The 17,881-nt window shown below is 44.6% G+C and overlaps 1 protein-coding gene across 1 annotated transcript in view; it reads left to right on the top strand.

Annotated features, from left to right (window-relative positions):
* OCA2 (OCA2 melanosomal transmembrane protein) overlaps nt 1–17,881 on the top strand; it is a 227,071-nt gene that overhangs the window by 137,838 nt on the left and 71,352 nt on the right. The window contains exons 19-20 of the mRNA XM_039914722.1: nt 7,950–8,077; nt 16,984–17,043. Coding sequence (XP_039770656.1) covers nt 7,950–8,077; nt 16,984–17,043 — 188 coding nt within the window. The remainder of the gene's footprint in view (nt 1–7,949; nt 8,078–16,983; nt 17,044–17,881) is intronic.

The raw sequence follows: 17,881 nt of genomic DNA, 5'->3' as shown, positions 1-17,881 counted from the left end.
CTCCGTCTGAGTTGTAGGGGCCTCACTCCTCCAGAGTCCTAATTCTGGACACCAAACTTCTGGTTATCCCAGTCTTTCAGAATCAGATCTCTGGTTCCTCTCTATATCTTGTGTTCTTCCAGGATCACAGCTTGGCCCAAATCCATGTCCTGACCATCAGGGATCATGGCTCAGCCCTTCTCCATATCTGAAGGCACCACCCACAGTGACTCCAGGTCTGATCTGTGTAATGACGTATCCCACTGATGCCCCATACACCAGAGCTTTCCTGTTATCAGTCAATCAATCAGTGACATTTATTGAGCACTGAGCACTGCAGAGCACTGTACTAAACTCTAGGGAGAGTACAGTACAGTTGGTAGATGTAATCTCTGTCTTTGAGGAGTTTACAATATAATGAGGGAGACCGACACTGAAATACATTACAGGCAGGGGAAGTGGAAGAGTAAAATGAGTTGTACATAAGTGCTGTGTGGGTCAGGGTGGGGTGAGTTCAAAGTGCTTAGATGGTTTGGACTTGAGTTCATGGGCAGCGCAGAAGGGAAGGGAGAATTGGTTGGGGAAGTGAAAGGTTAGGGGAGGCTTCTTGGAGAAGATGTGATTTTAGTAGGGCTTTGAAGATTGGGTGGTGTGGTCTGTCAGACATGAAGTGGGAGCGTGTTCCAGGCAGGGGACTACGGTGAGGGGTAAAGGAGTCTATGATGAGAGAAATCCTAGGAATCCCAAGAAGCCCTTTGTTAGTGAACTTAAAAAATGCTTCAAGTGGTAAGGTGGGAGTTTGAGGAGTTGGGCCATTTCATCTTTGCAAAGGAAAAAGCTGTTGTTGCCTTATGTGGTGGGGAGGGTCACCAGAACTCATGAGGGGTTCAGTCTCCATACTTCAAGGATCCTCAGGGATCCCAGAAAATAGCAGTATGGAGGCCAGCAGATTAGCTCTAGGACCATGGGATCTTTCCCTCCTCTCACCCACAACTTGAGCACCCCCTCCTTTTCCTTAGCGCTTCAGCCATGTCCCTGCTGCAGAAACAGGGTGCAAGGGAGGGGAGCACCTGGAGGGTGCCTGCCCTGAGGCATGGGGCTCTGGGGGCCGTGTAGTCTGCATCAAAAACACATCTGCCTCCATATTACTGACTGCTGAGGCTCCTGAGGCTTTGGCCACCTCAGTGCGTAATGAGAAGAATGTGGGAATGTGTCCATTTCTCAATGCTTGTTATGCCTTGATTTTACAGCTGGATGATAAAAACAAGACAGCAGATTTCCAAAGATGTTTCTAAAAGAATGTTTAATAATACTAATTATGGTACTATTATGGTATATGCCAGCCTCTGAACTAAGCGCTTGGGTAGATACAAATTAAGGAGGTTGGACAAAGTCCTTGTCCCACATGGGACTCACAGTCTCGATCTCAGTTTTACAGATGAGGTAACTGAGGCACAGAGGAGTTAAGTGACTCGCCCAAGGCCACCCAGCTGACCAGTGGCCGAGCTGGGTTTGGAACCCAGGTCCTTCTGACTCCCAGGCCCGGGCTCTATCCACTAGGCTGTGCTGCTTTCCTCTTTGAATAAAAGATATGTACAAAAGTGCAATGGGGCTGACGGTTGAGTAAAAGGTACAAATTCAAGTGCAAGGGTGATGCAGAAGAGAGAGGGAGTAGGGGAAATGAAAGTTGGTAGAAGAAGCCCTCTCGGAAGAGATTGATTTTACTAAGGTTTTAAAGGTGGGGAGAGTATGACAAGTGCCTGGACCTGGTTGGCTACCTTTTGGATGGAAAGGAAGGGGTGGATGCAGGAAATTTTGTGGAGGGGAAAACCAACAGGATTTGTTGACAGAATGAATTTGGGGGTTGAGAGAGAGAGGGAGAGAAAGGAGTCAATACCAGTCATAATAATAATAATGTTGATAATTGTTGAACACTTACTATGTGCCAAGCACTGTGCTAAGCACCAGGGTAGATACAAAGTAATCAGGTTGGCCCACGTGGGGCTCCATATCATCCACCTCTGCCACCCACTCCAGATTCTAGTAACAGTCTTCTACTGCCCCCCATCCCAGGTCCCACCTCCAACTTCTTTAATGATTTTGATCCCTTTCTCACATTCCATCTCTTTTTCTCTGTGCCTACGTTGAACCTTGGGGACTTCTGTATCCACAGCGATGTTGCTGATGACCCTTCCTCTGCCCACCTTCGATCACTCCTCAACTGCACTGACCTCCTGCTCCCCACCACCTCACGCATTCTCCAACTTGGACACACGCTTGATCTCATCATCTCTAGCGACTGCACAATCTCTACCCTCACCAACTCTGAAATCCCGCTATGTGACCACAACATACATCTCCTCCCCATAAATCTGTACTCTTCCCCCACAGAGACCTCTGAACCTTTGACCCCCATCCCAGTTTTCTGAAGTCATCATGCCTCATTTCAATCAATCGTATTTACTGAGCTCTTACTGTGTGCAGAACACTCTACTAAGCACTTGGATTGTACAATTTGGCAACAGATAGAAACAATCCCTGCCCAACAGTGGGCTCAAAGTCTAAAATGGGGAGACAGACAGCAAAACAAAACAAGTAGATAGGCATCAAAACCATCAAAATAGAATAATAGAATCATAGCTACATATACATCCTTAGTAAAATAGAGTAATAAATACTATATACAAACATACACAAGTGCTGTGGGGAGGGGAAGGGGGTAGAGCAGAGGGAGAGAGTAGGGGCAATGGGGAGGGGAGGAGGGGCAGAGGGAAAGGGAGGGCTCAATCTGGGAAGACCTCCTGGAGGAGGTGAGCTTTCAGTAGGGCTTTGAAGAGGGGTAGAGATTTAGTTTGGCAGATGCGAGGAGGGAGGGCATTCCAGCTCAGTGGTAGGTCGTGGGCCAGGGGTTGACAGCAGGACAGGCTCAAATGAGTGACCTTGAGGAGATTAGCGGCAGAGGAACGGAGTGCACTGCGTGGGCTGTAGAAGGAGAGAAGGGAGTTGAGGTAGGAGGGGGCCAGATGATGGAGAGCTCTGAAGCCAGGAGTGAGGAGTTTTTGTTTCATGCGAAGGTTGATAGGCAACCACCGGAGGTTTTTGAGGAAGGAAGTGACACGCCCAGAGCGTTTGTATAGAAAGATGATCTGGGCAGTGGAATGAAGAATAAACTGGAGTGGGGAGAGATCAGAGAGGAGGCGACACAATCATCTAATCGGGATATTATGAGAGCTTGTACCAGCAAGTTAGCAGTTTGGATGGAGAGGAGAGGGCGGATCTTGGCGATATTGTGAAGGTGGGACCGGCAGGTTTTGGTGACGGATTGGATGTGTGGGTTGAATGAGAGAGCAGAGTCAAGGATGACACCAAGGTTGCGGGCCTTTGAGATGGGAAGGATGATAGTGCCGTCTACGGCGATAGGGAGGGAAGATAAGAGCTCACCTCTTCCACCACCATCTTTCATTAAACTGCTGTAATCATTCATCCTGGGCTTTAAATGGAGGATAATAATGATTATGGTATTTGTTCAGCGCTTACTATGTTCCAGGCACTGTACTAAGCACTGGGGTGTATTCAAGTAAATAAGGCTGGACACAGTCCTTCCCTGTCCCACATGGGGTTCAACCGTCTCAATCCCCATTTTACAGATGAGGCCCAGAGAAGTGAAATGTCTTGCCCAAGGTCACACAGCAGACAAGTGGTAAAGCTGGGATTAGAACCCAAGACCTCCTGACTCCCATGCTCATACTTTCCACTTTGTTTGAATTTCCCGGGTGTAAATGATGAGGGTGTGACAACTGGAATCTAGTTGAGAGCCTTGATCTGGGTGGCTGTTTTTGTACTAGTTATTCGAGAGAAAAGATATGTTCTTGCCTACAGAGACACAGGAAAGCACCCAGGAACTGTGAATGAAGAGTCTGGGAGGACTAGAGGGCAATTCTGCCTTTCAGGATTGCTTCCAGGCTGAGGACTGCAAGTTGGGGGATTGTTGGCTTTTCATTTCTCAAACAGTGAAATGTCATCTGTTTAAAATTTTGGAGAGGAGCTTAATACATAAATACTTGGGGGGGGTGAGAATTCCTTATTAGAACAATAACAATACTAATAATCCTGAAGCTATTTGTTAAGTGCTTACTATGAACTAAGCACTGCACTAAGAACTTGGGTAGATACAAGATAGTCACGTTGGAGCCCAGCTCTGAGGGATTAATACATGTAATATGATTTTGCTCAGATTTTTAAAACATGCTGATACGTTATATTATCCAGTCGGAATAAATTTTTCTCCCTAATTCTTTGGTTTCTTCTATTTTTGGTAAGCATGCAGCAAGCAATCATAGTTATCATGTGAAATAGTGAAAAACTCTTCTTGTGATGATCTTTTATGCTGGTAAAATCTGAAGTCCCTGACTAGGAAATACTAATGTGAAGTTTTGATGTCTGTGTATACATACACATACATAAAAAACATTTATTTTTACCGGTGACTTACTACCCAATTATTTATTACTCATCCACCTTTAAAATTGTCTTTTGGTTTTCCTCAATTTCTTAATTGAGGAAATTAGGATGTTGCCATCTCCCCTGATTCACCTGTGTATGTGTGGGTGTGACTTGGGAAAGCATAAGGAAAGCCGTTGAGTGGCTGAAGATGGGTACTTACCATCCAAACACCCCGACACTCACCACGTCTAGATTCCTTCTGCTCTGTAGAAAAGGTAGAGATATAGTTTAACTGATCTCCACACCGTTTGGTCCTGTTGTGGTTCCACACCGTGGGATCATGAAAGGTGAGGAGGCCCGGTGCTGCCCTTTTTTCCTCAAATCTAAGAACAAACTGTACTCTTTACATGGTAATTGCCGCTACTTTGCACTGAGGTTTTGACGTCAAGGTTGTCCCCTCAGTCTTCTTTCCTGTGATTCTTTATATCACAACAAAAGAATCCCATGTGAGTATATCAATAATAGCCTAAAGGGAAGAATGCTACTGAGTTGTGAGAGGTCAAGCCAGTGACACATCTAAGCATTTTAGGTACTTCAGATTTTTCCAACTACATAGACATTTATGCATGAATATTCTCAGGCACATTAGCACATTGATCATTTTTAGGTTCCCAAAATTGTGAAATTATGGTTGGAAAAATTGGTAAATTTAGCATACCTGTGTGAACCACAAGTGAGGACCCCTCTCCTCCCTCTTATTCCTTACCATGGTTTCGCCCCCTCCCCGCCTAGAAACTGTAAGGCAGTGTGGCCTAGTGGAGGAAAACACAGGCCTGGGAGTCAGAGGACCTGGGTTCTAATCCTGGCTCTGTGACTTGTCTGCTGGGTATGTCACATGTGCCTCAGTTTCCTCAACTGGAGATTCATTACTTGTTCTCCCTCGACCTTAGACTGTGAACCTGTTTTGTGACAGGGATGGGGTCTGCCATGATTAACTTGTGTGTCCCCCAGCATTTATCGATCAACCATATTTACTGAGTGCTTACTATGTGCAGAGCACTGTACTAAGCATGTGGGAGAATACGAGGCAACAGAATTAGCAGAATTAACATTCCCCCTGCCCAAAGCGATCTTAGAGACTAGAGGGGGAGACAGACGTTAATAGGAATAAATAAGTAGTTTATAATATATAATTTAAAGTTATGTATATAAGTGTTTTGGAGGTGGGGTGAATATCAAGTGTCCAGAGGTCGCAGATTGAAGCGCATAGACGATGCAGAAGGGAGAGTGAGCTGGGGAAAAGAGGGCTTTAACTGGAGAAGGCCTTTTGGAGGAGAGGTGACCTTAATAATGCTTGGAAGGTGGAAAAAATGGTGGTCTGGCATACGTGGAGGAGGAGGGAGTTCCAGGTTAGGAGGAGGAGACGGGAAAAGGGTCGGTGTAGAGATAGTCTAGATTAAGGCACGGTGAGTAGTAGCTGGTGCTAAAGGAGCAGAATGTGCATGCTGGGCTTTAGAAGGAGATGAGTGAGGTTAGGTAGGATGGGACGAGCTGATAAAATGCTTAAGTGATTAAGTAGAATGGTAAGGAGCTTCTATTTGATGAGGAGTTGTATGGGTAGTTATGGGAGCTTTTGAGGAGTGGGGAGATATGAACTGAATGTCTTTGATGCGAGTGGGAAGAGACAGGAGGCTGGGAGGTCATCGATGAGGCAGATGCAGTAGTCAAGTTGGGATAGGATAAGTAATAGTAATTGTTATTATGGTATTTATTAAGTGTTTACTAGATGTGGCAGGCACTGTACTAAACGCTAGGGTGGAAACAAGCAAATCAGGTTGGACACAGTCCCTGTCCCATGTGGGGCTCAATGTCCTAATCCCCATTTTACAGATGAGGTAACTGAGGCCAAGAGAAGGTAACTGACTTGCCCAAGGTCACCCAGCAGACATGTGGAGGAGCCGGGATTAGAACCCGTGACCTCAGGACTCCAGGCCCGTGCTCTTGTCACTGAGCCATGCTGCTTCTCATGCTTCTCAGAAGCAGCGTGGCTCAGTGGAAAGAGCTTGGGCTTGGGAGTCAGAGGTCATGGCTTCTAATCCCGGCTCCGCCGCTAGTCAGCTGTTGACCTTGGGCAAGTCACTTAACTTCTCTGTGCCTCACTTACCTCATCTGTCAAATGGGGATTAAAACTGTGAGCCCCACGTCGGACAACCTGATCACTTTGTATTCCCCCAGCGCTTAGAACAGTGCTTTGCACATAGTAAGCGCTTAACAAATACCACAATTTATTTTATTTTATGCTTGGAATCCGCAAGGTTGCAGTTTGTATGAAGAGGAAAGGGCAGATTTCAGCAATATTTTGAAGGTAGAACAGTGCTTCATCCATTCATTCAGTCGTATTTATTGAGCGCTTTACTCTGTGCAGAACACTTTACTAAGTGCTTGGAAAGTACAATACGGCAACAGAGACAATGCCTACCCAACAACGGGCTCACAGTCTTAAGTGCTTAACAAGTACCGTAACAATAAAAATAATAATCACCGTTCGATTTAACAAAGACTTTTGCAGTCTATCTTTGGCTCAGAATTTCTGGGGTCATTCATTCAGTCGTATTTATTGGGCGCTTACTGTGTGCAGAGCGCTGTACTAAGTGCTTAGAGCACTTTTCATGTTCATTGTTCTTTCGTTTACAAACACCCTTTTCATTGAGACAATAGCCAAAATTCCAATTGGAGTGCAAACCATGTGTTTGCAGGCAGAAAGTTTTTTTCTGTCATTTTGGTTTTCTAATGGTATTTGTTAAGCGCTTACTTTGTCCCAGTCAAAGCTAATTAGGTTGGTTATAGTCCCTGTTCCACATGGGGCTCAGAATCTTAATCCCCATATTACAGATGAGGTAACTGAGTTACAGAGAAGTTAAGTGACTTGCCCTAGGTCACCCAGCAGATAAGTGGTGGAGTTGGGATTTCAACCCAGGTCCTTCTGACTCCCAACTCCGTGCTCTATCCACTAAGCCTTGCTGCCTCCCAATAGTTGATTTAATCCTGCACAAATTCCAGGTAAAAGATGCTTTCTCCAGGGCAGAGAATAGTGGGAAAATATGTAAGTGGATTATTATCCTTATTTTTATTGTTATTATTGTTATATTTGTTAAGCACTTACTATGTGTCAAGCACTGTTCTATGCACCGGGCTAAATACAAGTTAAGCAGATAGAACACGATCCTTGCCTTGTATGAGCCTCACAGTCTAAGTAGAAGGGAGAACGTGTGGAGAAGCAAATCATGTGACTTGAGCTTTTTTGGAGTGTTTCTGCGTTTGTGTCAAAAGCGAAATAACCACATAACAACCAGTCTCAAAGGGGTTGATGTAGAGGCAGTGCAAGGAAGGTTACTTCTCTCCCAATTTAAGATATTGGATAAATTTGACAGAATTTCAGTAAAGGAAAGAGACCCAAGAAGCCATTGACATTTGGGACTTGTCCTTGGGTTATTAATTGTCCGTCTACTGATTTCCTTCTTCCGCAGGATGGATTGCTATTTTAGGAGCCCTGTGGCTGCTGGTGTTGGCTGACACCCATGATTTCGAGATGATTCTCCACAGAGTGGAATGGGCCACCCTTCTGTTCTTTGCTGCATTATTTGTCCTCATGGAGGTAAGGATGATTTGGCAAACCTCATTTTGAGCTTATGGCCCTTCCCTGTACTCCTCGCTTTGGAGCATGGGCAAATAGCAGAAGAAGATGGAAGTGGCGGTAACATCGAGCAGAATATCTTGCGTGAGAAAGTGGCAGAATCGACTATAATACTTGGGGTTGTAGGTCAGTCCCGGGAAGACCAAACGGGTTTCTGATACTGGACATGTGAACATTTTGGTCCATAAGATTCATCGACAGACTGGGCATGATAGGGCTCAAGCCACATTTTCTACAGCCTGAAAAGGAATCCATTTTACGAAAATGGCCATTTAAGAAGCTGCCTTATCTTTCCAATAATCTGTAGTGAATTTTTATTGCAACTCAAATGTAAAACTTTGGATAGGGCTGGATTTCTTTGAGATTTTCATCTGCTTCAGATTCTTTCCCCTTGAAGTTCTGAGCCTGAGGGTTTTGGCCTGAGCAGGGTTACCTGAGCTCTGAATCCTCAGCACTTCTGTCAATATCTGTAATTGATTAATTTATATTAATGTCTATCTCCCCCTCTAGACTGTAAACTCAGTGTGGGTAAGGAATATGTCTACCAACTCTTTTATACTGTATTCTCGTTAGAACAGTGCTTCGCACATAGTAAGCACTTAACAAATACCATTATTATTATTATTACTCTTCCAAGGGCTTACAATGCTTTGCACACAGTAGGCGCTCAGTAAATATGATTGAACGATTGATTGGTTAATTGATTGATTTGGCTCCTCTGGACTCCAATTTCATAGTCGGATAGCTTCCATTCCATGTCAGAAGCATGTTTAAATCATGTTTTGGACTTTCCCATTTTTCCATTTTACCGGTGGATAAATTTTACTATTGCTACTAATAATGATTGTAGATTTTGTTAAGCACTTACTATGTGCCAAACATTGTACTAAGCTCTGGGTTGGGTTGTATCCAAACTGATTATCTTGTATTTACCCCAGTGCTTAACACTCGGCAAGAGCTTAACAAATGCTAAAATAGATATTATTATTATAAAACATAAACAGATCAGAGACAGTTGCTGTCCCACATGAGGCTCATAGTCTTGGGGTTAGAGAGAGCAGCTATTTCATGCACACTTTTACATATGAAGAAACTGAAGCTAAAAGAAATTAAGTGATTTGCCAAAGGTAACGTAGCAGGCCAATGGCAAAGTTAGGATTAGAACTCAGGTCTCCTACCTTCCATTAGGCACACATTGTAATAATAATAATAATTGTGATATTTGTTAAGCACTTACTATGTGCTAGGCACTGGGGTAGATACAAGATAATCAGGTCCTTATAATCTAAGTAGGAGGGAGAACAGATGTTGAATCTCTTTTTCTCGGATGAGGGAACTGAGATTTAGAGAAGTTAAGTGATTTGCCTGATGTCACCTGGCAGATATGTATCAGAGCCAAGATTAGAACTCCCGGGCCCATTACGCCACGCTGCTTCTCATGGCCCCAGTCAGAAAACAGCCTTAATATGGCCCCTTGGACACTACGACTGATCACAGATCCCGTAAAATAAATCAGTGTTTCACAGAGTCTGAGATTTCACGGGACGGTGGAGTGGCTTTCTGGTTCACTGTTTGGATTCACAAGGGAAATACATGTCCTTTAAATCAAACTAAAATTCAAGCTGATGCAGTTAACCAAAAATGAAGAAAAATGGACTGGATGAATTAGACCTGAACCAAACATAATTGATGGGTAGGCCTTCTCCCCCCAGCTCTGACTCTGTCTCCCTCCTTCTGAAAACAGGTGAAGTTGGGTTTCCTAAATTTTTTTGTTCTTTATGCAGCTGATATGGGCATTTGGGGAGACAGAGTTAGGTATTCCACAGATGATACCTCTGACATTTAACCAATTTGATTTCCTTCAGTTTTCCCCTCTAGACTGTAAGCTTGTTGTGGGCGGGAATGTCTCTACCAACTCTCTTGTATTGTACTCTCCCAAGCACTCAGTACAGTGTTCTGCACACAGTAAGCACTCAAAAATTACAATTGATTGATCGATTGCTTAATGAGTCCCAAAATATGTGCCTGAGGAGACAATACAGTAGATTTGGTAGACATGTCCTCGGCCCACAAGGAACTCACAGTCTAATTGCAGCAAAGTAGTAAATGTAACATTATTATCTGACAGTTTCTCATTATCATAACAAAGTAGAGGTCTAAAGATGTCTGTGATATGTCACGAGTCCCGTGTGGGACATGGACTCAGTGTCCAATTTCATAAGCTTGCATCTACTCCAGTGCTTCATGCAAGCGCTTTGTAAATGCCAGAATTATGGAGTTCAAGCTAAGAAATATATACAGATGGGGGAGACATACCAAGGCTGAAGACATCCACAGTGATGCTTCTGAACAAATGTGTTTTGCTCATTTTGATTTCACTAGATTTCCCAAAATCCTTTTTTTCAAAATTATAGTTAAAACCCACAAGATTGAATATTAAAACATTTTGTTGTTTTCCTTAGCATTTCCACCATCAAGGTGATTTCGTTTCAATGAGGATGGATTGTTATTCGAGGCCCGTTACGTGCCTTTGGGCCTCTGCCACTCCCCTCTATCTGGTAGTTCAGGAAGTCACTCTGGCTTAACCGACCCCTCCTGGGCTGGTTCACGTTGACCTTGATCACTTCTGTCAGTCAATCAATCAATCAATCAATCGGTGGTATTTTTGTACCAACCGCTTGGGAGAGCCCAATACAAAGGAGCTTGCTTCCCTCCAGTCAGCAGGAGGTCAGACAGTGGCCCGAACTCTATTTACCAGCTGTCCCAGGGCAGGATTCCAGTGCTTCTACAGTGCCTCTGGATTGGAAGGGGCTGCACAAACAGCCTAAATAGCCTCAGTAGTCCAAGCTAGGCCACTTGAGCTGGAGCCATCAGTTGCCACCCCAGTGGAACCAGCAGCAGTTCCCGAAACTGCTCCACCTCACTGGGCTTGGGAGGCAGCCGCTGCGGAGGCAGGAGGCGGGGGGAGAGGAGACCTAGTGGAATGAGCACAGGCCTCGGAGTCAGAAGATTCAGGTTGTCATCCCAGTTCTGTCACTAGGTTGCTGGGTGACGCTGGGCAAATCACTTAACACCGCTGTTCCTCAGTTTCTTCATCTGCAAAATGATGATTCAGTATCTTTTCTCTCTCCCCCTTAATAATAATAATAATAATAATAATAATAATAATGTTGGTATTTGTTAAGCGCTTACTATGTGCCGAGCACTGTTCTAAGCCCTGGGATAGATACAGGGTAATCAGGTTGTTCCACATGAGGCTCACAGTCTTAATCCCCATTTTACAGATGAGGTTAGTGAGGCACCAAGAAGTCAAGTGACTTGCCCAGAGTCACACAGCTGACCGGTGGCCGAGCCGGAATTAGAGCCCATGACCTCTGACTCCTAAGCCCGTGTTCTCTCCACTGACCCACACTGCTTCTTAGACCGTGAGCCCTGCTTGGGAGAGGAACTGTGTTTGATCAGACCGCATTGCATCCACCTTGGCACATAGAGCACTTAATAAACCTCACATTTATTATTATTACAATGAGGGTTCTGACCTCTCTTGTTTCTTCCCTTTCCTTTCCCCTTTCCTCCTCTCCCTCTTTTTTGTTCCTAGTCCTTCTCCTTCCCCGTCTCCCTTTTCCCTTTCTTATACCCCCTTTTCCTTTTTTTCTCTCCACATCTCTCCTCTCTCTCTGGCCTCCACCGACTCTGCTCCTGACCATCTCAGACAGGAGGATCCGGATGAGCCAGGATTATGTTGGTACAATAATTTGATCAGTCGATGCTATTCTGGGACCAAACTATAGCGACACCAAGGGAAAATAGCAACATCCCATCCCATAAGCAGAATTAGGCACCGTGATTGTTATAAAAAATAAAACACTAATGGTGGATGAATGGGCCTTGAAGCTCAGCGTTACAGATTAAGATTTAAGACTATTGATGGGTGCTATATGGCTTCCCTGAATAGGAGTAAAAGACTTGCACTGATCCTTGCAGAACACTCAGTACAGTGCTCCACACACAGTGCTCAGTCAACGTCATCGATTGCCTGATTGATTGCTTGATTGATTAAGAGGTTTGTCTACAGGAAACATCCCGGTGCCTGAGATTTGGGGTGTCTCTATAGTGTTGTCTCCAAGTAGAGTTGTTCTTCAGATTTGGTTCAGGGTGAATTTCTCCCAAGGGTGGAATGTAGCCGGAAAGGCTCTTAGATGGCAATCATCTCCACCACGCTATGCACGATCAAAGACAGGTTTGCCGTTCATGGTACCGGGAAGTGCTTTCAAATTTGCCTCTTAGTCTCCCGAGTTATTCCACCCTGTAGCCAGATGATCTAAAATCAGATCTCCTCCAGGAGGCCCTCCCTGATTAATTCCCAGTCCTATGCTCTTTTCAAAAGGCCATTCTGAGGTGGCCCGACATCTAGACCACCTACTTGCATAGGACTTTTGTTGAGGGGTAGGGAAGAGGGGTATCTACTGTCAGTAGACACGTACTTGGGTTGTTTTTCCAAAATTAGCCTTGGTTTGGACCAAGCCATCCACACTCTCTTCCCTGCCCTCACACTTGATAGATATGATATTTGTCTTTTATGATAGGTCCTATTCCCACAGCCATGTAGACATTTAGAGACAGCCTCCTCGGATCTCCCGGTTGGAGTGAGGGTGATCCTTCAATGTCCAAACAGAAAGTTCTGTTTGGAAAGAAAAGGCCGCTAACAAACCCAACTGGGGGATACATGAATGATTCATAAAGAACCTGATAAGCAGCAGGACATTTTGCTTGTGAAATGTTTCGAGGCTGAGTTTTTTTAATGAACTATCTGTCATGGCTCGTACTGTTTTTCTCCCACCTTGCTGTGACACCTTTATTAGGCTGATGTTTTAACTCTTTCAAATGCTTAAAATGAATTTTCACCTAAAAACCCAGGCTTTTCTAGTCTGTAGCCATCACACCCGCTGTTTACATGTAAGAAATTCATTTTTAAAGACTCATTTGATATTCAGTTAGCTTTTGCATCAAATTATCAGAAGACTCCATTGTGTAAAGAGCCATCATTTTCATTTTTTTGACCTTCTCCTCTCTAAAGAAACAAATGACATCTGGATAACTAGAGAGGGCAGGCTTGGGAGTGAAATAAAAGTAAATGCTGCATTTTTCCAAATGCATGTGGACCCGAAACGCTGGTGTTACTAATAAATTGAAAGAGCAATCAAACTCTTGCTTTCTCTTTACTCTCCATCTTTCTCTTATTTCTGTGTGTGTAAGCGCTTAGTACAGTGCTGTGCATACAGTAAGCACTCAGTAAATACGATTGAATATTAGAGTGAGAAAGAGAGAGTGGGAGTGTGTGTATTTGGTCTCAACATTTATGTATTTATTAAATGCTGGCATCAGTCTGAGGATTTCCTCCGTGCTGTAATTTTGGGGAATTTGGGAAATTTGGGGAATGAGAGGGCCCAGACAGTTAGTGCCCAAACACTGCTCCTTGCCTCAATATGCCTTGTACCTATGGCTTTGGTGGTCCCGGAGGTAAGGCTGCAAGGCGGGCAAGGGTTCAGGCATGGACTTGTAAAAAAAGCACAATACAAATAAAAAATCGGCCCCTAGACAAGGGACATCCTTGGGCTGGAGGGGCACAGTCTGAGGCATGGGGTTGGGATGTGGGCACAGAGCGTGTAAACTCGTTGAAGTTGGAGGTCGTGTCTACCAACTCTATTATATTTTACTCTACCAAGCTCTTAGTACAGACAATAGTGGCAGAGTGACTTTGTGGAAAGAGCACGGGCTTGGACGTCAGCGGACATGGGTTCTAATCCCGCCTCCGCCACTTGTCTGTTGTGTGATCTCGGGCAAGCCACTTAACCTCTCCATTCCTCAGTTCCCTCATCTGTAAAATGGGGATTAAGACTGCGAGCCCCATGTTGGGCAACTTGATTACTTTGTATCTATCCCAGCGTTTGCAACAGTGCTTGGCACAGAGTACGCACTTGATAAATATAATAATTATTATTCAATAAGTGCTCAATAACTATTATTAATTGATTGATTGATTGATTGATTGATTGAAAATACATGAAAAACCCTTCGGGGGAGTGGGGGAAATTGTTAGATAGCAGTGGGGATGTATGTTTGGGTTTGGGGCAGGATGTTTAGACTGTGAGCCCGTCGTTTAGACTGTGAGCCCATTATTGGGCAGGGATTTATCTCTACCTGTTGCTGAATTGTACATTCTGAGCACTTGGTACAGTGCTCTGCACATAGTAAGTGCTCAATAAATACGATTGAATGAATGAGAACTGGGCTGGGCTGAGGTAGGTTTAACTTGTTGCCAGCCTGAGTTGACGGCATGGAATGGACACTTTATTTCAGGGGGATAAACACTGTTTAAAAAGCCCTCATTGAACTGTAGGAAAAATAAAACTACTAATTAATTGGGTTTTGGGTGGAATTGGCTAAGGGGTCTTACCAAGTGGGAGAAAGAAAAAGAAAGGCCAACGCTTACGGGGTGGGTGAGTGGCCTGGCTTCCTTGAAATATCCAGTCCTGTGGTCCAGGCTGAAAAATGATATTTCCTGCCCCCATTCCTCCCAGATTGCCCAGCACTTGTGCTACGGCGGCGTCCTGACGGCGTCAGGGTTCAGAGGTTGTTCGCCTTATCGGAGTTTCCGGTGGAGCTCAGCCTGACTGAAGCCTCCTCGTCTCACCGCCTTAATGGTCACTGTGTGGCTGAAGTGGATCCCCAAGAGAGGAGAAGCAGCCTGGCTAAATGGATAGAGCACGGGCCTGAGAGTCAAAAAGGACCTGCGTTCTAATCCCGGCTCTGCTACTTGTCTGCTGTGTCACCTTGGGCAAGGCACTTAACCTCTCTGTGCCTCCGTTACCATGTGTAAAATGGGGATTAATACTGTAAACCCTTTGTGGGAAATGGACTGTGTCTAATCTGATTAGCTCTGATTCTACCACAGCACCATAGTACAGTGCCTGACACAGAGTAAGCACTTAACAAACACCATTTTAAAAAAGAAAAAAGACAACCGAGGAAGCGGCTTTCAACTTTCAACGTAATAAACTGTTCAGATTTAATGAACGTGAACCCAAGGTCTCCTAAGGTTCTGGAAAAGGAGATTCTTAATGCTAGGGAAAGGGAGTGGGGAAGTAGGGTTCTCTTCCTCTCGATCAGGTAGAACAGAAGCTTCCTCCAGGGTAAGATGGTGAGATTTGCTGAATTTTAGTGTGTTGCATGCTTTTCCAGATCGTGGAACAAAGAAGCCCACCCATCTCCGCCTCTACCAGTAGCTTCCCTACTTCTCCTCATGTAGCAGGATCTATTTCTCACCGGAAAAACCTCCCTGGAGGAGAGACTGATCTGTTTCCCTTCATGATGCCTTTCTAGTGGGTGAGAAAGGGACCTCTTGGGAAGTTTCTTTTTACAGTGGGAGCAGCATAGCACAGGCCTGGGAGTCAGAAGACCTGGGTTCTAATCCCAGTTCTTCCACTTTTCTGCTCTCTGACCTCGGGCAAGTCATTTAACTTCCCTATGCCTCGCCTGCTAAATGGGGATTCAATTCCTGTTCTCTCACCTCTTTAGACTGTGAGCCTTATGTGGGACCTAATTATCTTGCATCTCCCCTGCGGTTAGTACAGTGTTTGGCATATAGTAAGTACTTAAGAACCACAATTATTATTGAAGTGGTTATTATTAATTTATCCACTCTTTTGTCAGCTTACTACCTTGTCCTTGTTTCTTTAGATTCGTTTTAGTTTTCCACTTTATCTGTCACCTAAATCAAGTCCATGTTCCCATGCCCTCCCAGAGCTCTCAATCAGTCAGTGGCATTTATTGAGCACTTACTGTATGCCGAGCACTGTACTGAGCATTTGGAAGTCGGTAGACACTTTCACTGCCCACAAGGAGTTTACAGTCTTGGGCAGAGCTTGGTAACTGGGCAGCATGATGCCCCCAGCCCACCCAATGTCAGCAGGAGGAAGAAGAAATAAACAGAAGCAACTTCTAGTGTCTTGGAGGTGGGCTTCAGAGAGAGGGGGAAGAGGCAAGCAGGGAAACCCCCGGCTTTGAGCGAGGGAATCATCTTTCCTGCTTCAACCTGCCCTTCAAGCAGACCTGGCCCCTGTGTGGCATGGGGCCGTCAAGACCCCAATTCTGGCATTGGGCATGCTGTTGACACTGGGACAGCAGGAGAAATTGCAGCTTACATTGGGAAGCAGCGTGGCTCAGTGGAAAGAGCCTGGGCTTCAGAGTCAGAGGTCATGAGTTCGACTCCCGGCTCTGCCACTTGTCAGCTGTGTGACTGTGGGCAAGTCACTTAACTTCTCTGTGCCTCAGTTACCTCATCTGTAAAATGGGGATTAACTGTGAGCCTCACATGGGACAACATGATTACCCCGTATCTACCCCAGTGCTTAGAACAGTGCTCTGCACATAGTAAGTGCTTAACAAATACCAACATTATTATTATTATTATTAAGAGCTTGCAGAGATTTTCCATTTCGGTCAATTAATCGATGGTATTTATTGAGCACTTACTGTGTGCAAAGCATTGCACAATTTTGTTGGGATTTGGCTAACCGCAGACCTCTGTTTTGGGGAATTTGGCATTTATTTGAAATTAAACACAGAAATACAAATCAGCATCGAGTCTCTGTCACTGCTGGCCAGCTGCTTCTTTCGCCGAGACTGCATTACATGATCTATCAGTTCTATATATTGGGTTCTGTGCCGTATCAGAGGAGATGATAGTGGCACATGATATGATTAATTTTCCTTACTTGAAAATAGTGTCTTAGTCCTTTCACATATGAATCTTCTCTCTCCAACATTCCAACAGTCTAAACCTGTGCTAAATTCTTCTCTTTCAGGCTTTGGCAAACCTTCACTTAATTGACTATATTGGAGAGCAGACTGCGCTGCTGATAAAGGTATGTTTCAGTCCAGGATGCTCAGGAACATCATGTGAACAGAGGAAAAGTTTCACTGTTCTTTATATCTGGTTCGAAGGCCCAGCACGGACGGCTTGTATTGATTCAGAGAAAATGCTTGGAAGGAGTGTATTTTGACCGCCAGCCTTTTCTAGGAAACAAGGATGACACTTTAGAATCAACGTAATTATAGGCCTCTGCTCGCGTTCTGGTGGCCATTAGGATCAAAGTGGCATCTGAAATAAAGTAACAGTGAACTCCTTTATAGCAAAGGCTCCAGAAAAGAGAATTTTCTGTTGGTCCTAATAGCCCACTGGGTGGTTAAACTATAACATGCCTTAACAGGCTGGAGTACTACTAAAGTTGTTAATAATAGTATTTGTTTAGCACTTACTATACACTAAGCAAGCACCAGGGTAAATACGATACAGGGAGATCAAAGTCTGTCCCACAAGGGGATCACAGTTGCTAGGGGAGGGAGAACAGGTATCTTAACCCCATTTTATAAATGAGTCAACCGAGGCACAGAGAGGTTGTGTTCTGGCTCAGGTAACCTTGTCTCAGTCTATGCTCTTTCCACTAAGCCATGCTGCTTCTCGTTTCTCTCAGTTTTCTGCCCACAAACCACCTCTTCATGTGTGTTTCAGGACCAGATTCCACAGTGGGTTCTTAGAGGTCACCTTTTGGTGGCTTCCAGCAGTCCTACGATAGTAAGAGCTCTGGTGATTTTGAAGTCTCCCCCCTGTGTAGTATTCCTCCATGAAAGCAAAGATTGCACTCTGAATAGCTGCTCCCAGCCTCGGGCGTGGAGGGGACACAGCCTAAACTCCCTATATTA

This window comes from Ornithorhynchus anatinus, chromosome 18, assembly GCF_004115215.2.
Source record: "Ornithorhynchus anatinus isolate Pmale09 chromosome 18, mOrnAna1.pri.v4, whole genome shotgun sequence".
NCBI lineage: Eukaryota > Metazoa > Chordata > Mammalia > Monotremata > Ornithorhynchidae > Ornithorhynchus > Ornithorhynchus anatinus.
The sequence above is the reverse complement of the archived record's forward strand: the minus strand, read 5'-3'. Positions and strand labels throughout refer to the sequence as shown.